A 19,072-nucleotide genomic window follows, 5' to 3' on the forward strand; every position below is an offset into this window, starting at 1 on the left:
CATGAAATTTCATTTACCATTTTGTTGCCCAATCACTTAGTTTTGGGAGATCTTTTTGAAGTTCTTCACAGTCTGCTTTGGTCTTAACTATCTTGAGCAGTTTAGTATCATCTGCAAACTTTGCCACCTCACTGTTTACCCCTTTTTCCAGATCATTTATGAATAAGTTGAATAGGATTGGTCCTAGGACTGACCCTTGGGGAACACCACTAGTTACCCCTCTCCATTCTGAGAACTTACCATTTATTCCTACCCTTTGTTCCCTGTCTTTTGACCAGTTCTCAATCCATGAAAGGACCTTCCCTCTTATCCCATGACAGCTTAACTTACGTAACAGCTTCTGGTGAGGGACCTTGTCAAAGGCTTTCTGGAAATCTAAGTACACTATGTCCACTGGATCCCCCTTGTCCACATGTTTGCTGACCCCTTCAAAGAACTCTAATAGATTAGTAAAACACAATTTCCCTTTACAGAAACCATGTTGACTATTGCTCAACAGTTTGTGTTTTTCTATGTGTCTGACAATTTTATTCTTAACTATTGTTTTGACTAATTTGCCCGGTACCGACGTTAGACTTACTGGTCTGTAATTGCTGGGATCACCTCTAGAGCCCTTTTTAAATATTGGCGTTACATTAGCTAACTTCCAGTCATTGGGTACCGAAGCCGATTTAAAGGACAAGTTACAAACCTTAGTTAGCAGTTCCGCAACTTCACATTTGAGTTCTTTCAGAACTCTTGGGTGAATGCCATCTGGTCCCGGTGACTTGTTAATGTTGAGTTTATCAATTAATTCCAAAACCTCCTCTAGTGACACTTCAATCTGTGACAGTTCCCCAGATTTGTCACCTACAAAAGCCAGCTCAGGTTTGGGAATCTCCCTAACATCCTCAGCCGTGAAGACTGAAGCAAAGAATCCATTTAGTTTCTCCACAATGATTTTATCGTCTTTAAGCACTCCTTTTGTATTTTGATCGTCAAGGGGCCCCACTGTTTGTTTTGCAGGCTTCCTGCTTCTGATGTACTTAAAAAACATTTTGTTATTACCTTTGGAGTTTTTGGCTAGCCGTTCTTCAAACTCCTCTTTGGCTTTTCTTATTACACTCTTGCACTTAATTTGGCAGTGTTTGTGCTCCTTTCTATTTGCCTCACTAGGATTTGACTTCCACTTTTTAAAGGAAGTCCTTTTATCTCTCACTGCTTCTTTTACATGGTTGTTAAGCCACGGTGGCTCTTTTTTAGTTCTTTTACTGTGTTTCTTAATTTCAGATATACATTGACGTTGGGCCTCTATTTTGGTGGCTTTAAAAAGCGCCCATGCAGCTTGCAGAGATTTCACTTTAGTCACTGTACCTTTTAACTTCTGTTTAATTAACCCCCTCATTTTTGTATAGTTCCCCCTTTTGAAATTAAATGCCACAGTGTTGGGCTGTTGAGATGTTCTTCCCACCACAGGGATGTTAAATGTTGTTATATTATGGTCACTATTTCCAAGCAGTCCTGTTATAGTTACCTCTTGGACCAGCTCCTGGACTCCACTCAGGATTAAATCTAGAGTTGCCTCTCCCCCTGTGGGTTCCCGTACCAGCTGCTCCATGAAGCAGTCATTTAAAGTATTGAGAAATTTTATCTCTGCATTTTGTCCTGAAGTGAAATGTTCCCAGTCAATATGAGGATAATTGGAATCCCCCACTATTATTGGGTTCTTAATTTTGATAGCCTCTCTAATTTCCCTTAGCATTTCATCATCACTATTACTGTCCTGGTCAGGTGGTCGATAATAGATCCCTAATGTTATATTTTTATTAGAGCATGAAATTTCTATCCATAGCGATTCTGTGGAACATGTGGATTCACTTAAGATTTGTGCTTCATTTAAATCTCCATTTTCTTTCACATATAGTGCCACTCCTCCCCTGCACGACCTGTTCTGTCCTTCTGATATATTTTGTACCCCGGAATGATTGTGTCCCATTGATTGCTCTCAGTCCACCAGGTTTCTGTGATGCCTATTATATCAATATCCTCCTTTATCACGAGGCACACTAGTTCACCCAGCTTATTATGTAGACTTCTAGCATTTGTGTACAAGCAAAAACTTGTCACTGTTTATTTGTCTGCCCTTTTCTGATGTGTCAGATTCTTTTTTATGTGACTGTTTATCATCTGATCTGGCCCTTACATTATCCTCTTCCGTCCTCTGCTCCTGACTATAACCTGGAGATTCTCTATCGTTAGACTCTCCCCTAAGAGAAGTCTGTGTCCGATCCACATGCTCCTCTGCAGCAGTCGGCTTTTCACCATCTCCTAGTTTAAAAACTGCTCTACAATCTTTTTAATGTTGAGGACCAGCAGTCTGGTTCCACTTTGGTTTAGGTGGAGCCCATCTCTCCTGTATAGGCTCCCCGCATCCCAAAAGTTTCCCCAGTTCCTTCTAAATGTAAACCCCTCCTCTCTACACCATCGTCTCATCCACGCATTGAGACTCTGAAGCTCTGCCTGCCTATCTGGCTCTGTGCATGGAACTGGGAGCATTTCTGAGAATGCCACCATAGAGGCCCTAGATCTCAGTCTCTTTCCTAGCAGCCTAAATTTGGCCTCCAGAACATCTCTCCTACCCTTCCCTATGTCATTGGTACCTACATGTACCACGACCACTGGCTCCTCCCCTGCACTACACATAAGTCTGTCTAGATGCCTCGAGAAATCCGCAACCTTCGCACCAGGCAGGCAAGTCACCATACGGTTCTCCCGGTCATCACAAACCCAGCTAGCTACATTGAACCTCATCAGGTTTCTTTTGGCCCAATCCTCCAATTTGTCTAGGTCCCTCTGTATCCTATCTCTACCCTCCAGTGTATCTACCACTCCTCCCAGCTTAGTGTCATCTGCAGACTTGCTGAGGGTGCAGTCCATGCCATCCTCCAGATCATTAATAAAGATATTGAACAAAACCGGCCCCAGGACCGACCCTTGGGGCACTCTGCCTGATACTGGCTGCCAGCTAGACATGGAGCCATTGATCACTACCCGTTGAGCCCGACAATCTAGTCAGCTTTCTAGCCACCTTATAGTCCATTCATCCAGCCCATACCTTTTATGGATAGCCGGGGTTGGGAGTGAGAGGCACCGGCAGAGCTTGGCGGTGAGGGCTGAAGTAGCAGGGGCTGTGGGTTGGGAATGAGAGGCACTGGCAGAGCTTGGGGGTCAGGGCTGGAGTAGCAGGGGCTGTGGGTCGGGAGTGAGGAGCATCGGCAGAGCTGGGGGGCAGAGAGCAGAGGAGGGAACCCAGGGCTCACACAGCCAGGGGCTGTGGGTTGGGAGTGAGCCGTTGTGTCTATGCTCCATGCTCAGCTGCACCCTGCCGGCGGCTGAGGCCATGTGCTGAGCCAGGCCGAGGTAGGAGCTGAGGTGGGTTTACTGTTGCAGGCATTTTTCCAGGAGGCCTACCTGATGGAACACCCCGAGGACCAGGCCAGTATTGAGAAGCTGCAGGACCTGATCGCCTGGCAGGTAGCTCCCCCTTGCTGCAGGGTTCCCCAGCATCCCAGGGCTTCCTGGGAGTGTTTCTGCCCCAGTCTCCTGCAGCTGCTCCAGGCAGAACGCTGGAGGATCCTTAGAGTTCCCCAAATGGGGGGATGTTCTCCTGAGCCTTTTCACTGGGCAGGCCACTGCCCATTCCGGCACCAGGCAATGACCCCTCAGCCCTGCCAGGCCCCGTGTGGGTGCTGCCCGGCCCCCATTGCCCCCCAGCCCTCCACCTAGGCACCCTTGTCCCTGTAGCACCTGGTTGTGTGAGCCAAGGCCCGTGTCCATCCTGCGGGCGCTGGCACTGGGCCTGTTTCCCGGCAGATTCCGCTCTTGGCAGAGGGGATCCGGATCCACAGCAGGAAGGTGACCGAGGACCTCAGGCCCTTCCACGAGCGCATGGAGCAGTGCTTCGTGCAGCTGCGAGCCAAGGTGGAGAGCCAGTACGGCCTGCGGGAACTGGTGAGTGTGGGCGGGCATGGGGTGGGACTGGGTGGGGGGGCAGGCAGGGGAGGGGAGAGGGTGCAGGCAGGCGAGGCTGCCTGCAGACAATGGGTGGGGGCTGGGTCGGGGGGCTGCCTGGCAGGCGGGGACAGGGTCAGCGGGGCTGCCCAGCAGGTTGGGGGGCAGGGTCAGTGGGGCCGCCTGGCAGGCGGGGGCAGGGTTGGCGGGGCCACCCGGCAGGGTCAGCGGGGTCGCCTGGCAGACTGGAGGCAGGGTCAGCTAGGCTGCCTGGCAGGTGGGGGGCAGGGTCATTGGGACCGCCCAGCAGGCGGGAACAGGGTCAGCGAGGCCGCCTGGCAGGCTGGGGGCATGGTCAGTGGGACCACCCGGAAGGCTTAGTGGGGCCGCCTGGCAGAGTCAGCAGGGCTGCCCAGCAAGCGGGGGCTGGGTCAGCGGGGTCACCTGGCAGGCGAGGTCAGGGTCAGCGGGGCTGCCTGGCAGGCTGGGGGCAGAGTCAGTGAGGCCGCCCGGCAGGGTCAGTGAGTCTGCCCGGCAGGCAGGGACAGGGTCAGTTGGGCTGCCTGGCAGGCGGGGGCAGGCTCAGCTGAGCTGCCCGGCAGGTGGGGGCTGGGTCAACAGGGCTGCCTGGCAGGTGGGGGCAGGGTCAGCGGGGCCTCCCAGCAGGTGGGGACAGTGTCAGTGGGGCCACCCGGCAGGGTCAGGGGGGCCGCCTGGCAGGCGGGGGCAGGATCAGCGGGGCTGCCTGGCGAGGGGGGTGCAGGGTCAGTGGGGCCACCAGGCAGGCTGGGGGCAGGGTGAGCAGGGCCACCTGGCAGGGTCAGCAGGGCCACCTGGCAGATGGGGGCAGGGTTAGTGGGGCTGCCCAGCAGGGTCAGTGGGGCCACCTGGCAGGGGGGGCAGGGTCAGTGGGGCTGCCCAGCAAGCAGGGGCTGGGTCAGCGGGGCTGCCTGGCAGGCGAGGTCAGGGTCAGCAGGGCTCCCTGGCAGGCTGGGGGCAGGGTCAGCGGGGCCGCCAGACAGGGTCAGCGGGGTCGTCTGGCAGGCTGGGGCAGGGTCGGTGGGGCTGCCTGGCAGGCGGGGGCCGGGTCAGTGGGGGCCACCCGGCAGGGTCAGTGGCGCTGCCTGGCAGGTAGGGGCAGGGTCAATGGGACCACCGGCAGGCTGGAGCAGGGTCAACGGGGTCACCCAGCAGGGTCAGCGGGGCCACCCGGCAGGTGGGGGCAGGGTCAGTGGGGCCGCCCGGCAGGCGGGGGCTCGGTCAGCGGGGCCGCCCATTAGGCGGAGTCAGGGCCATAGATTCATAGATTCATAGACTCTAGGACTGGAAGGGATCTCGAGAGGTCATCGAGTCCAGTCCACTGCCCTCAGGGCAGGACCAAATACTGTCTAGACCATCCCTGATAGACATTTATCTAACCTACTCTTAAATATCTCCAGAGATGGAGATTCCACAACTTCCCTAGGCAATTTATTCCAGTGTTTAACCACCCTGACAGTTAGGAACTTTTTCCTAATGTCCAACCTAAATCTCCCTTGCTGCAGTTTAAGCCCATTGCTTCTTGTTCTATCATTAGAAGCTAAGGTGAACAAGTTTTCTCCCTCCTCCTGATGACACCCTTTTAGATACCTGAAAACTGCTGTCATGTCCCCTCTCAGTCTTCTCTTTTCCAAACTAAATAAACCCAATTCCTTCAGCCTTCCTTCATAGGTCATGTTCTCAAGACCTTTAATCATTCTTGTTGCTCTTCTCTGGACCCTTTCCAATTTCTCCACATCTTTCTTGAAATGCGGTGCCCAGAACTGGACACAATACTCGAGTTGAGGCCTAACCAGCGCAGAGTAAAGTGGAAGAATGACTTCTCGTGTCTTGTTTACAACACACCTGTTAATGCATCCCAGAATCACGTTTGCTTTTTTTGCAACAGTATCACACTGTTGACTCATATTTAGCTTGTGGTCCACTATGACCCCTAGATCTCTTTCTGCCGTACTCCTTCCTAGACAGTCTCTTCCCATTCTGTATGTGTGAAACTGATTGTTCCTTCCTAAGTGGAGCACTTTGCATTTATCTTTATTGAACTTCATCCTGTTTACCTCAGACCATTTCTCCAATTTGTCCAGATCATTTTGAATTTTGACCCTGTCCTCCAAAGCAGTTGCAATCCCTCCCAGTTTGGTATCATCTGCAAACTTAATAAGCGTACTTTCTATGCAAATATCTAAGTCGTTGATGAAAATATTGAACAGGGTCAAGGGGGTTGCCTGGCAGGTGGGGCAGGGTCAGCGGGGCCGCCCGGCAGGCTGGGGGCAGGGTCAATGGGACCACCTGGCAGGCAGGGGCTGGGTCAGCGGGGCCGCCTGGCAGGGTGGGGGCAGGGTCAGCGGGGCTGCCCGGCAGGCTGGGGGCAGGGTCAGCGGGGCTGCCCGGCAGGCAGGGGCTGGGTCAGTTGGGCGCGCGGTAGGCGGGCGCAGGGTCAGCAGGGCCGCCTCGCAGGCGGGGGTTGGGTCAGGGGGCCGCCCGGCAGGCTGGGGGCAGGGTCAGTGGGGCTGTCCGGCAGGCGGGAGCAGGGTCAGCGGGACCGCCCAGCAGGCTGGGGGCAGGGTCAGTGGGACCGCCTGGCAGGCGGGGGCTGGGTCAGCGGGGCCGCCTGGCAGGCGGGGTCAGGGTCAGCGGGGCCACCCGGCAAGGTGGGGACAGGGTCAGTGGGGCCACCTGGCAGGGTCAGCGAGGCTGACTTGTAGACTGGGGCAAGGTAAGCGGGGCCACCCGGCAGGCGGGGGCAGGGTCAGCGGGGCCGCCTGGTAGGCGGGGGCAGGGTCAGCGGGGCCTCCCGGCAGGCTGGGGGCAGGGTCAGCGGGGCCGCCCGACAGGCTGGGGGCAGGGTCAGCGGCGCCATCTGGCAGGCGGGGTCAGGGTCAGCGGGGCCGCCTGGCAGGGTCAGTGAGGCTGATTTGTAGGCTGGGGCAGGGTCAGCGGGGCCGCACGGCAGGGTCAGCGGGGCCACCCAGCAGGTGGGGGCAGGGTCAGCGGGGCCACCTGGCAAGGTGGGGACAGGGTCAGTGGGGCCGCCTGGCAGGGTCAGCGAGGCTGACTTGCAGGCTGGGGCAGGGTCAGCGGGGCCGCACAGCAGGGTCAGCAGGGCTGTCTGGCAGGCGGGGGCAGGATCAGCGGTGCCGCCCGGCAGGTGGGGGCAGAGTGAGTGGGGCCGCCTGGCAGGGTCAGCGAGGCTGACTTGCAGGCGGGGGCAGGGTCAGCGGGGCCGCATGGCAGGGTCAACGGGGCCACCCGGCAGGCGGGGGCAGGATCAGCGGGGTCGCCCGGCAGGTGGGGGCAGGGTCAGTGGGGCCACCTGGCAGTGTCAGCAGGGCTGTCTGGCAGGCGGGGGCAGGATCAGTGAGGCTGCCCAGCAGGGTGGAGGTGCTAAGGATTTGGACGTTGCTGAGAAGCCGAATGGTTTCTCTGTGCCCGAAATCAGCCAGGGTGTGACTTGCTGTGAACCAGTGTGGGGTGGATTGGGTGCCTGCAGGCCATGAGCCTGAGCCCTGCCCCAGGGAAGGTACCAGCAGCCAAACACTGAAACCCCTGGATCTCACCCCAAGAGGGGCTCGGCAGCTGCAGAGCAAGATCTTTCGGCGACAATGCACCTGGCCGTCACCCAGCAGCTGCCATTCGAAGGCCGTTGGCAAAGCCTCTCGCAAGAGACTGGTGAGGAACCAGTCGCTGTGAGGGGAGGGCGAATCTCTGCCCTGGAGCAGAAGGCTCAGAACAGAGCAGGGATCGATGGTCCGTTTCCATCAGAGCAGAGGGGTCACAGCAGGGCCCCAGGGGGCAGACGGGGGTTTCAGATACTTATTAACAAGCTGGAGAAGGGACGTGTGACTCTGCAGATGACACAAAGGTATTGAGGGGAGCTGCCCCCAGAGGCGCCTGTGAGGAATTTGAGGGACTGGCAGAGGGAAAAGGCAGCATGCTGGCGGGCACAGCTGGGATGCAGGGCTGATTAATACGAAGTAACACACATTGGAGGGTTTAAACTGACCTTGTCATGTGCCTTCTCAGGGCCTAACTTAACAGTGCAGACGCCCCCCCCCGGGTTACACAAACCCGCCTTATGCAAATCTGCACTCCCGGAAAAAGTTCCATAAGCTAGAAATAGGAGGATTTGGGGGTTGTTTTTTGCATAATGGTCGGGTATACGTTTCGGACTTACACAAAATCATGTTACACACGGCATTCCAGAACAGAACACCTGTGTAAGTTGGGGAGCGTCTGTATCCGCTCAGCAAACAGACCCAGCGTCGCCGGGCAGCGCAGTGTGACCTTGACACAACGTGCAGCTGATGCCAGAAAAGCAAACGAGCTGCCGAGCTGCAGGGCAGGCAGGAGAATAATGCAGCGAACTGTCTAATGCTGCCTTGTAGACGGGGTGCGGCCTGTCTGGATGTGCTGCACAGGGCAGCACAGAGCAGTGCTCCGAGATGGCTGATGAGGGTGATCAGGGCCTGAGCAGGCTGCAGGTGGTTCCTCGAGAGCAGACAGGTTGGGCGGTGGCTGAGGCTAGGGATGGAGAAGGGGCAGCAGAGCCTCGTGTTCCCTGTCTCATGGTGCATGGATGTGGAGGGGACAGTCAGTGCAGCTCAGCAGGGAAACTGGAAAAAGTAACCAGCGTTTCATGTGGCTCTTGGTTAGCCTGTGGAACTCATGGCCACAAGCTGTTGCTGAGGGCCGGAGCTCAGCAGGGTTCAGAGGGACCAGCCCTGTTGAAGAGACCATCCAGAGCGGGCACAGTAAATACCGAATAACCTGAGTGTGGCAGGGCTAGAGCCGTGGGCATGAGCAGGGTAACCTGGCCTCCCTGCGGCAGGGCTGCTGCTGGCCAGTCTCTGGGACGGGCAGCTGGGCCAGTCCAGTCCGGCACCTTCTCATGCTCCAAGGGGAGCTGGCGGCAGGGTGGGGGGTGATTGCTCCTTCCCTGTTGCTTCCAGTGCCCTGCCCGTGCTGCTCTCCTGGGGCCAGGGTCCCTGGGGCTCTGTCCTTGGCTCCCTTCTTCCTCCGCTCCTGCCTTTGGGTGAGTGTAAGCGTCCTGCTCCCTGCGCCTCTGCTCAGCCTCCCCCGCCCGCAGATCCGTGTGCACATTGAGCCCCACTCCCCCACCCCCAGTGACCATGCTGCGGGGGGGGGGGGAAGCGGAGCTGCCCGGTGGGGACAGGGGCTGGGCTGGGGGAGCGGTCTACAGGCCTGGCTGGAGCTGGGGAGAGATGCTCAGCCCTGCCCCCCCCCCCCCTCGGCTCCTTGTGCTCGCAGCCCTTCCTGGAGGAGAGGCGCGGAGGCCGCCCCCACTCCAAGTTGTGGGGCCCGGAGACAGAGCCACCCAGCCGCCCGCACCAAGATAGGTGAGTCCTGGAGCCAGGGAGCAGCCTTGCTCTGCCCTCCCTTTCCCTCCCCCCTCAACCACTGGCTGTCCCCCTAGCCTCACTGCCCATGTCCCCAGGGACTGCCCTCCCTTCCCCCCTCAGCCACTGGCTGCCCCCGCAGCCCCACCCTGCCTCGCTGCCCCTCTCCTCCCAGCTCCTGCCCTCCCTCCCCCCGTACCCTCCCCTCTTTCCACTCTACATCACAGCCACCTGCTCTCCCCCCATCACTGCCCCCACCCCACTCTCACAAGGCTCCCCTGGGGGTATCTGCAGCACAGAGCCCCCTCCCTCCAGGAAGTCAGTGTCCTGTGCTCCTGAGCGTCCCCCTGAGGCCGAGGAGCGCAAGAGCGACCGCAGGGAGAATCGCAGCAGCACTTTCTTTGGGTACCGGCGGCAGGAGCAGCGCCAGTCCGTCTTGGAGCCCCCGGAGCCCAAGGTAACGCTGCCCCCCAGAGTGAGCGCGTTCCCCTGCATGGCATCTCCCCAGCCCATGCCCCTGCCGGGTCTGCACCCCTCACACCGTGCGCTGCGTCCTCCCCAGCCTGTGCCCCTCGCTGTGAGCCGTGGTGTCCCCGCTGCCCTGGGCAGGTGCCTGAGCACAGCGGGGCTGGGACATGGCCCTGAAGCCTGCCTAGGTGTGAGCGGCCACTGTGGCCTGGCCTGCCACACAGAGCCCTGGAGTCTATTCCCAGCTCAGCTGCTGGATGAGGCCCAGCACCTCTGTGCCTCAGTTTCCCCATCTGTGAAAGGGGGATAACGAAACAAGCTAAAGGATTCATGTCACTGCCCCACTCAGCGTGTGCCAGCAAGCCCTGCTCCCCGTGGGCTGGCCCCAGCTCGGCCACTGCTGCTGGCCCATTAGGTGCCCAGGAGGAGGCTGGCGGCTGCTGCCCTGGGACCTGAGCTGATACCCCTTGCTCCCCTAGGAGGAGAAGTGGAGACTCTCCTGGAACATGACTGAGAGCTGCCTGGCCGGTGCCGAGGGAAAACAGTCACCCCTGGAGAGAGATGCCAGCGCTGCATCCCCTAGTGCAACAGGTACGGACACACCCTTCCCCTCCCTCAGCACGCCACGTCCGGGCACCCCCTTCCCCTCCCCCACAGCACGCCACGTCCGGGCACCCCCTTCCCCTCCCACCAGCACGCCACGTCCGGGCACCCCCTTCCCCTCCCCCAGCACGCCACGTCCGGGCACCCCCTTCCCCATCCCCCCAGCACAGCACGTCCGGGCACCCCCTTCCCCTCCTCCCAGCACAGCACGTCCGGGCACCCCCTTCCCCTCCCCCCCAGCACGCCACGTCCGGGTACCCTCTTCCCCTCCCACCAGCACGCCACGTCCGGGCACCCCCTTCCCCTCCCCCAGCACGCCACGTCCGGGCACCCCCTTCCCCATCCCCCCAGCACAGCACGTCCGGGCACCCCCTTCCCCTCCCCCAGCACGCCACGTCCGGGCACCCCCTTCCCCTCCCCCCAGCACGCCACGTCCGGGCACCCCCTTCCCCTCTCCCCAGCACGGCACGTCCGGGCACCCCCTTCCCCTCCCCCCAGCACGCCACGTCCGGGCACCCCCTTCCCCTCCCCCCAGCACGCCACGTCCGGGCACCCCCTTCCCCTCCCCCCAGCACGCCACGTCCGGGCACCCCCTTCCCCTCCTCCCAGCACGCCACGTCCGGGCACCCCCTTCCCCTCCCCCAGCACGCCACGTCCGGGCACCCCCTTCCCCATCCCCCCAGCACGCCACGTCCGGGCACCCCCTTCCCCTTCCCCAGCACAGCACGTCCGGGCACCCCCTTCCCCTCTCCCCAGCACGGCACGTCCGGGCACCCCCTTCCCCTCCCCCCAGCACGCCACGTCCGGGCACCCCCTTCCCCTCCCCCAGCAAGCCACGTCCGGGCACCCCCTTCCCCTCCCCCCAGCACGCCACGTCCGGGCACCCCCTTCCCCTCCTCCCAGCACGCCACGTCCGGGCACCCCCTTCCCCTCCCCCAGCAAGCCACGTCCGGGCACCCCCTTCCCCATCCCCCCAGCACGCCACGTCCGGGCACCCCCTTCCCCTTCCCCAGCACAGCACGTCCGGGCACCCCCTTCCCCTCCCCCCAGCACGCCACGTCCGGGCACCCCCTTCCCCTACCCCCAGCACGCCACGTCCGGGCACCCCCTTCCCCTCTCCCCAGCACGGCACGTCCGGACACCCCCTTTCCCTCCCCCCAGCACGGCACGTCCGGGCACCCCCTTCCCCCCAGCACGGCACGTGCGGGCACCCCCTTCCCCTCCACCAGCACGGCACGTCCGGGCACCCCCTTCCCCTCCCCCCAGCACGCCACGTGCGGGCACCCCCTTCCCCTCCCCCAGCACAGCACATCCAGGCACCCCCTTCCCCTTCCCCAGCACAGCACGTCCGGGCACCCCCTTCCCCATCCCCCCAGCACGCCACGTCCGGGCACCCCCTTCCCCTTCCCCAGCACAGCACGTCCGGGCACCCCCTTCCCCATCCCCCCAGCACGCCACGTCCGGGCACCCCCTTCCCCTCCCCCCAGCACGCCACGTCCGGGCACCCCCTTCCCCTCCCCCAGCACAGCACGTCCGGGCACCCCCTTCCCCATCCCCCCAGCACACCACGTCCGGGCATCCCCTTCCTCATCCCCCCAGCACGCCACGTCCGGGCACCCCCTTCCCCTTCCCCAGCACGCCACGTCCGGGCACCCCCTTCCCCTCCCACCAGCACGGCACGTCCGGGCACCCCCTTCCCCTCTCCCCAGCACGCCACGTCCGGGCACCCCCTTCCCCTCCCCCCAGCACGCCACGTCCGGGCACCCTCTTCCCCTCCCCCAGCACGCCACGTCCTGGCACCCCCTTCCCCTCCCCCAGCACGGCACATCCGGGCACCCCCTTCCCCTCCCCCCAGCACGGCACGTCCGGGCACCCCCTTCCCCTCCCCCCAGCACGCCACGTGCGGGCACCCCCTTCCCCTCCCCCAGCACAGCACGTCCGGGCACCCCCTTCCCCTGCCCCCAGCACAGCACGTCCGGGCACCCCCTTCCCCTCCTCCCAGCACGGCACGTCCACGCACCCCCTAACCCCTCCCCACAGCAGAGCACGTCCGGGCACCCCTGTGACGTTATTGATATAAACTGGGACCATATAGAACATGGTTTGCAACCAAGGTCCTGTAGTGGCACCAAATCTTATGTAAAGGGGGTCATATAATGTGTCTAAGACCAGGTTACGGGTTACTGGTTATGATTATGCTGTCTGTATGTCTGTATCATTTTGTAGTTGAAGTTTAAGTATTGGCTCTGTACTGTCTGTATTTCAAACTGGTGCTACAGTTCTGGGTGACACCCCAGACAAGTTGGTGTTAGCTCTGCCTAGCCTGCTTGATGGCCCATTAAGGACCATCAGCTACACAATTGTCCCATCGAGAGAAGGCAGATACGCCCAGTGACTGACCAGGGTGTGCAGGAACTTGCCCATGTGACTGCAGACTCCATTTTGCTGTAATTTTCCACAGTAAGAACAAAGAGGTTCTTACACCTGGAAGAGCCTATAAAAGGCTGATGCCTCATCTCCATCTGGTCTTCAATCCTGCTTCCTACCTCTGGAGGGACTTTGCTACAAGCAGAAGCTCTACACAAGGGACCGATGACCCACCCCAGCGTGGGATGTTCTCCAGAGACTTGATTTGAACCTGCAGTTTACTCCATCACTGCTACAAGCCTGAACTAAGAACTTTGCCATTACTGTGTGTAATTGAGTCCATTTAACCAGTTCTAGCTCTCATCTCTCTCTTTTTCCTTTTACGAATAAACCTTTAGATTTTAGATTCTAAAGGATTGGCAACAGTGTGATTTGTGGGTAAGATCTGATGTATATATTGACCAGAGTGCCAAATCAGGACCAATTGCTCAAACAGGGCAGTCACAGCCCAAGGCTGGAGTTTTTCCACCTCTAAGGCAAACCAAACCAGCCAGACAAAAAGGACTTCGGTTTCACCCCACTGGCTAACCACAAGTCACACAAGCAATTTCCTTAGACACTCCAGTTTCCCATTATCACCTCCAGCGCCACCCGTCCTGGGGATGAATGGTTATGAAAACCAATACCCCAGTAAAAGAAAAGGTTCTCTCGATCCCAAAGGACCAAGCCCCAGACCCAGGTCAATATACAAATCAGATCTTACCCACAAGTCACACTGTTGCCAATCCTTATAGAATCTAAAATCTAAAGGTTTATTCATAAAAGTAAAAAGATAGAGGTGAGAGCTAGAATTGGTTAAATGGAATCAATTCCATACAGTAATGGCAAAGTTCTTAGTTCAGGCTTGTAGCAGTGATGGACTAAACTGCAGGTTTAAATCAAGTTTCTGGAACATCCCCCGCTGGGATGGGTCCTCAGTCCCTTGTGTAGAGCTTCAGCTTGTAGCAAAGTCCCTCCAGAGGTAGGAAGCAGGATTGAAGACAAGATGGAGATGAGGCATCAGCCTTATATAGGCACTTCCAGGTGTAAGAACACTTCTTTGTTCTTACTGTGGAAAATTACAGCAAAATGGAGTTTGGAGTCACATGGGCAAGTCCCTGCACACCCTGCTGAGTCACAAGGCGTATCTGCCTTCTCTCGATGGGTCAGTTGTGTAGCTGATGGTCCTTAGTGGGCCATCAAGCAGGCTAAGCAGAGCTAACACCCACTTGTCTGGGATGTCACCCAGAACTACAGCACCAATTTGAAATACAGACAGTACAGAGCCAATACTTATACCTTCAACTACATAATGCTACAGACATACAGACAGCATAATCATAACCAGTAACTCAAAACTTGGTCTTAGACACCTTATATGACCCCCTTTAAATGAGATTTGGTGCCATTACAGGACCTTGGCTGCAAACCATGTTCTATATGGTCCCAGTTTATATCAATAACGTCACAACCCCCTTCTCCTCCCCCAGCACAGCACGTCCGGGCACCCCCTTCCCCTCCCCCCAGCATGCCATGTCCGGGCACCCCCTTCCCCTCCCCCAGCACGGCACGTCCGGGCACCCCCTTCCCCTCCCCCAGCACGGCACATCCGGGCACCCCCTTCCCCTCCTCCCAGCACAGCACGTCCGGGCACCCCCTTCCCCTCCCCCCAGCACAGCACGTCCGGGCACAACATTTCCCTCCCGCCAGCATGGCACATCTGGGCACCCCCTTCCCCTCCCACCAGCACAGCACATCTGGGCACCACCCCATCCCCTCCCAAAGCACGGCAGGTACAGGCACCCCCTTCCCCTGCCCCTCAGCACAGCATGGTCGGGCACCCCCTTCCCGTCCCCTCCCAGTGTGGCAAGCACTCGACAAAGGGGGCTGCAGACTGACCATGGAGAGTCTTGGGGTGGGGATGGGGATCCCCTCTGCATAATCTTCCCTGCCCCCGTCGGTGCCCTGGTGAGCCACTTCCTCCGCTGTGCGACCCTGATCATCAATGCCGAGGCCTCGCCTGTGTTCCCGGTGCACGAAGCCTCAGCCGGATGGGGCCCTGCCTGCGTGATGCCTGTTTGGGGGCACTGGAGCAGCTCTCCCATGAACGCTGGCTCTGCTGGGGCCCAGGCACCACTGTGGCTTGTCGGAGCAGTGCCCTGGCCCAGAGCCACCTGGTGCCCAGCACTGCGCTGTAGCTGGGGCTCCTGGCAGGCTGGCCTGCAACCGTAGCTCACGCCGGGCTCCCAGCTCCCATGTCCCAGCACTGGGGGGCCCATAAGGACACTGGCCGGTCACTCACCGTACAGTGCCCGGGGGTCTTTGAGGTGCCCTGGCCATGTGGTGCCCTCTCCCCTCCCTCCCCTGCCCCCCTATAGCTCTGGGATTTGGCCAGGGTGACGGGCCTGAGGGGCTGTTTATGCCTTTGGGTTGGGGGGGGGGATGGAGGACAGGCTGGGCCCCAGGCTAACACGACCCAAGGGTGAGATCCATGCAGCCAGATGGTCCAGAACCCAGAGGCTGTACGGGGCGTGGCTGGTCCCTGCCCGGCTCGGCTCTCCTGAGGGCCTGCTGACTCCCTCATGGCCCATATTTGCCCAGCTGCGGAGCTGGCACCATGAGGGCATGGGGCAGCACCGGCTTTGCTCCAGCTGCACGACAGGGCAGGGCTCAGCGCTGTGTCCTCCTCTCTGTGTGCAGGGGCGTCAGGATCCCCCCGGGGCTTCGCAGGTCGGGTGAAGAGCGCCAGCAAGGCCCCCCCACTGCCCCGCAAAATCAGCTCCAGCGTCTATGAGACCTTCATGGAGCAGAACGCCACACCGAACAGTGGGAAGGTACTGGCCACGACCTGGGCTGCAGGATCTCCCCAGAGCCACATGGGGTGCAGGGCCTCGCCCCCGCGCCCCCACATCCCAGCCACTCACTAATGCGTGTTCCTCTTTGTTTTAGCAGCTGACAGTGGATGGAAGTAAAGGGCTGAAATCACCACCCCCGCCACCCCCCAAATCCAAGCGCATATCCCAGACCTGAACTGGCCCACTGCCCGCGATCGGCTCCCTCGCTGTCCTGCTCAGGAGGGTGACTTTGCTGATGAAGGTGTTTGCTGGCTGCTTGGCACACTCCCCCCCCTCCCCCCGGCTGAGCCCTGGGCCAGACTCAGTCATCTTTCCTATGGCAGCCTGAGCATCCCACCACCCCCGCACCCTGGTTCCCGTGTGCTTGGAGCTGCAGAAGCCCCAGCCTAGCCCAGCCTCCCTCTCACAGGTGGCACCAGCCTAGGTCAGGCTTAGGGCCCGTCTGCCCCTCTGAGGAATGTGTAGGAAACATTGGAGCCAGCAAATCTGCCCCGGTGAAGGACTGCTCCAGCCCCAGGAGTTAGAGGTTGCCGCAGCCCTGAAGCTGGGCTCTGGGTCCCCTCCCAGCTCTCCTTTTCCTATCTGTGCTCTGGATAAAGGCCCAGCCCCTAAGCCGTCCTGGGGCAGTGAGTTTCACAGGCGAATGCAATTCTGCCTGGGGGAAACATTTCCTTTGAATTGCCCCCCGTTCCGCTCTACGGCCTGTGGGCGTGCTGTGAGGCCGACAGAACGGTCTGCTGCCTGGGGGTCGCGCACTTAGTATTTGATAGACTCAGTCCACCCGCTCAGCAGGAACACTCCCCAGTGGGGCAGCCCCTTGGTACAGGACAGTTTGCCAGGTCCTGACCCCCTAGAGCTGCACTGTCCCGGGGCGGGGCTGGCAATGGGCAGCCCCTGAGCACCCATTAACTCTCACCCCAAGCTGGTCACAGAGCAGCACTGAAATAGGCTCTGTATCAGCCACTCCCAGAGGCTGCGACCCCTGGAGTCGCGGTGCAGTGAGCTTCTCCAGCACCGCTGGGGCTCCACTGCAGCAACCGCAGATCAGTTCAGCTAAGGCCATTTCCCATCGCCTGGTCCCAGCCAGCCTCCCGCACTGCGGGCAGCGCCCATGGACTGAGCCCCTCCTCTGTGGGGCAGGAGCCAGCCTGCTGCTGCTCGACGTGAGGCAGCCAGACGGGCTTAGCGTCCCCACCATGGGCCATCAGGGTCTGCGTTCTGCCCACGTTCCTCACAGCAGCTCCTTGCGCACCCCCAGCTGCCCAGGCCCCACTGCTTGCTCAGCACGTACCTGCCGCACTGCTGGGGGTCGTGTGCCTGGGGCCATAGGCTGCCTCTAGCTGCCTACCAATAAAGAGACTAAATTCTCCAGGCTGTGCCGGGCTCCAACCTCAGGCCAGCAGTGGCGGGGAGGTGGGGGAAAGCATGAAAGCAAAGGCTGAAGGACAAAACAGACTAAAGGGGTGGGGTGGGGGGGCTCGCAGGGGGGCACTGGAGGGGGCAGGGGCTGGGATGCTTTACCCAGCAGTTCAGGCAACTGAGGCCTGGCTCAGAAAGGCGCCGCATCCTGAGGCCAGCTGGGCAGGGGCACCAGATTCGCTGGCATCCCATCCCCCTCCCATGAAGAGCAAGTGGGGCTGGGACCACCCCAGGTTCCCTGGGGCAGCTGTGGCGGGGGTGGGGGGTGTTCTGCTTCCACACCCGGGCGCAACATGCCCCTACCCAGCCCTTGCAGCCCCCCAGCCAGGGGCTGTGAGCACAGGCAAACCTACAGCAACCGCCAAGAATCCTGCTACGGCCAGACCCCTCCTCAGGCCAAGTCAGCCCATGGGAGATGCACAGAGGGGAACACTCAGCCCCACTCCCTGCTGCTCTAACCACTAGACCCCCATTGTTCCCAGAACCAGGACTGGAAACCCCACCCCCACCCCTGTGTCCTGGCTACCTGCCCCCTTCCCATTGCAGCTGCCTCAAGTTTTTTGAGACATTCCACATCTGGGTCCCTGCATCAGCAGCTTCCTTTGGCCTCTGGGTTGCCTGGTAGCCCCTGGCTGGGGGGGTGGGGGGGCAGGCCCCAGCAATGCCGCACATGCCTGGCCATGGGCCCAGCAGGAGGCTGGCTGGGTGGGGGGGGCACAAGGCCTTGCCCCATGGGGTGGCAGCAGCTGTGAGCTGGCCCCAGGCAGATCCCAGCTCAGCCCGTGGTGCCCTTGTGCTCACCTCAGTGCAGAATGTGGCCCAGGAGTGGGTCTGGGCTGACCACAGCTGAGCCGCCAGCGCACATCATGGCTGGTCACTGTAGTGGCTGGAGGGGCAGAGGTGACTGGGGGTGCTGGTCCAGGGGCAATCTGTCAGTGTCCCCCTGCAGGTCCCCTATGTACCCATGGGGACACAGGGCACATCCTATGGCCTGGACACGCACGACCTCCCAGCACCCTGGGATCACAGCATCCACCGGGGGCAGGGAGCAGAGCGATGGTTTGCAGTGACCCCCAGCCCCCCAGCTGTGGTACAGGACCAGACCCTGCCCGAACTGGCCCACAGTGGGGTCCTGTGGGATGTAGCCCAGCCATCATGGGGCTCTGACTCCGCTTCAAAGTCCAGGGCTGGATTCTGACCCCCATCCCCGGCCAGAACCTGGGAGTCCTGGCTCCCTGCCCCCTGGTCTAAGCATTACTCACCCCCTTGCTGGGGCCATCACATGGCCATTACAAAGCCTCCCCCTGCCACATTTCTCCACACTGCTGACTGTGCAGACACTCCCCCCGCCCCCCGCTGTCTCAGGAGGCAGCTCTGCTGTGGAGGCCCTGCTGGGTGCGGGTGGCAGAGACTGCTGGGGGAGTGGGGCTGTGAGTGACAGGTCTAGGGCCCTGCACGGGCAGCACCCCTCCTGCTCCAGGCTCTGAGCAGACTCAGGCATGTTTCCTGATTCTCTTTGCAGACACCCCCAGCTGGTTTTTTAAAGCAAAAGCAGAGCTGGCTGGGACCCGTCCTGCCGTGCCCGTATTGTCAGGCCCAGCCCCTCACACCGGCAATGCACGGGGCAGGCCTGTGGGGGGGTAGGGGGGGCACGGCATTCTCCTTTCTGTCCTAGCTCCTCATCCACTCCTGGGCACCAGCCTAAAATCACCTCCCCGCGCACCACATGTCCAAGGGAAAGTCAGTGCCCCTGCCCAGCCCCCTGCGCCCCTTTGCAGCTGAGATCACCGACCCTGCCCTGCAGTGGGAGAACCCCAGAGATCCCATTCAAAGCAGCTCCTCTCCCAGAGGTCAGCTGAGCGGCACTGGGGCAGCTGCAGCAGCATGGCACTCAGCCTGGGGTTTCATTTGCAGCTGCAGGAAGAGGGTATAGGC

The 19,072-nt window shown here is 60.2% G+C and overlaps 1 protein-coding gene across 2 annotated transcripts in view; it reads left to right on the top strand.

Moving 5' to 3' along the window:
• The window catches only part of LOC127047633 (dedicator of cytokinesis protein 2-like), a 408,420-nt gene extending 391,220 nt beyond the window's left edge, over nt 1-17,200 (top strand). Inside the window, exons 47-53 of one of the 2 annotated variants that reach the window (XM_050946070.1) lie at nt 3,430-3,513; nt 3,853-3,990; nt 9,298-9,386; nt 9,681-9,843; nt 10,334-10,445; nt 15,564-15,697; nt 15,813-17,200. In XM_050946070.1, the coding sequence (XP_050802027.1) occupies nt 3,430-3,513; nt 3,853-3,990; nt 9,298-9,386; nt 9,681-9,843; nt 10,334-10,445; nt 15,564-15,697; nt 15,813-15,893 (801 nt within the window). In that variant the 3' untranslated portion in view covers nt 15,894-17,200. The remainder of the gene's footprint in view (nt 1-3,429; nt 3,514-3,852; nt 3,991-9,297; nt 9,387-9,680; nt 9,844-10,333; nt 10,446-15,563; nt 15,698-15,812) is intronic. The other variant, XM_050946071.1, reaches the window with a different exon arrangement.
• The last annotated feature ends 1,872 nt before the right edge of the window (nt 17,201-19,072 follow it).

Source organism: Gopherus flavomarginatus, chromosome 3 (assembly GCF_025201925.1).
Source record: "Gopherus flavomarginatus isolate rGopFla2 chromosome 3, rGopFla2.mat.asm, whole genome shotgun sequence".
NCBI lineage: Eukaryota > Metazoa > Chordata > Testudines > Testudinidae > Gopherus > Gopherus flavomarginatus.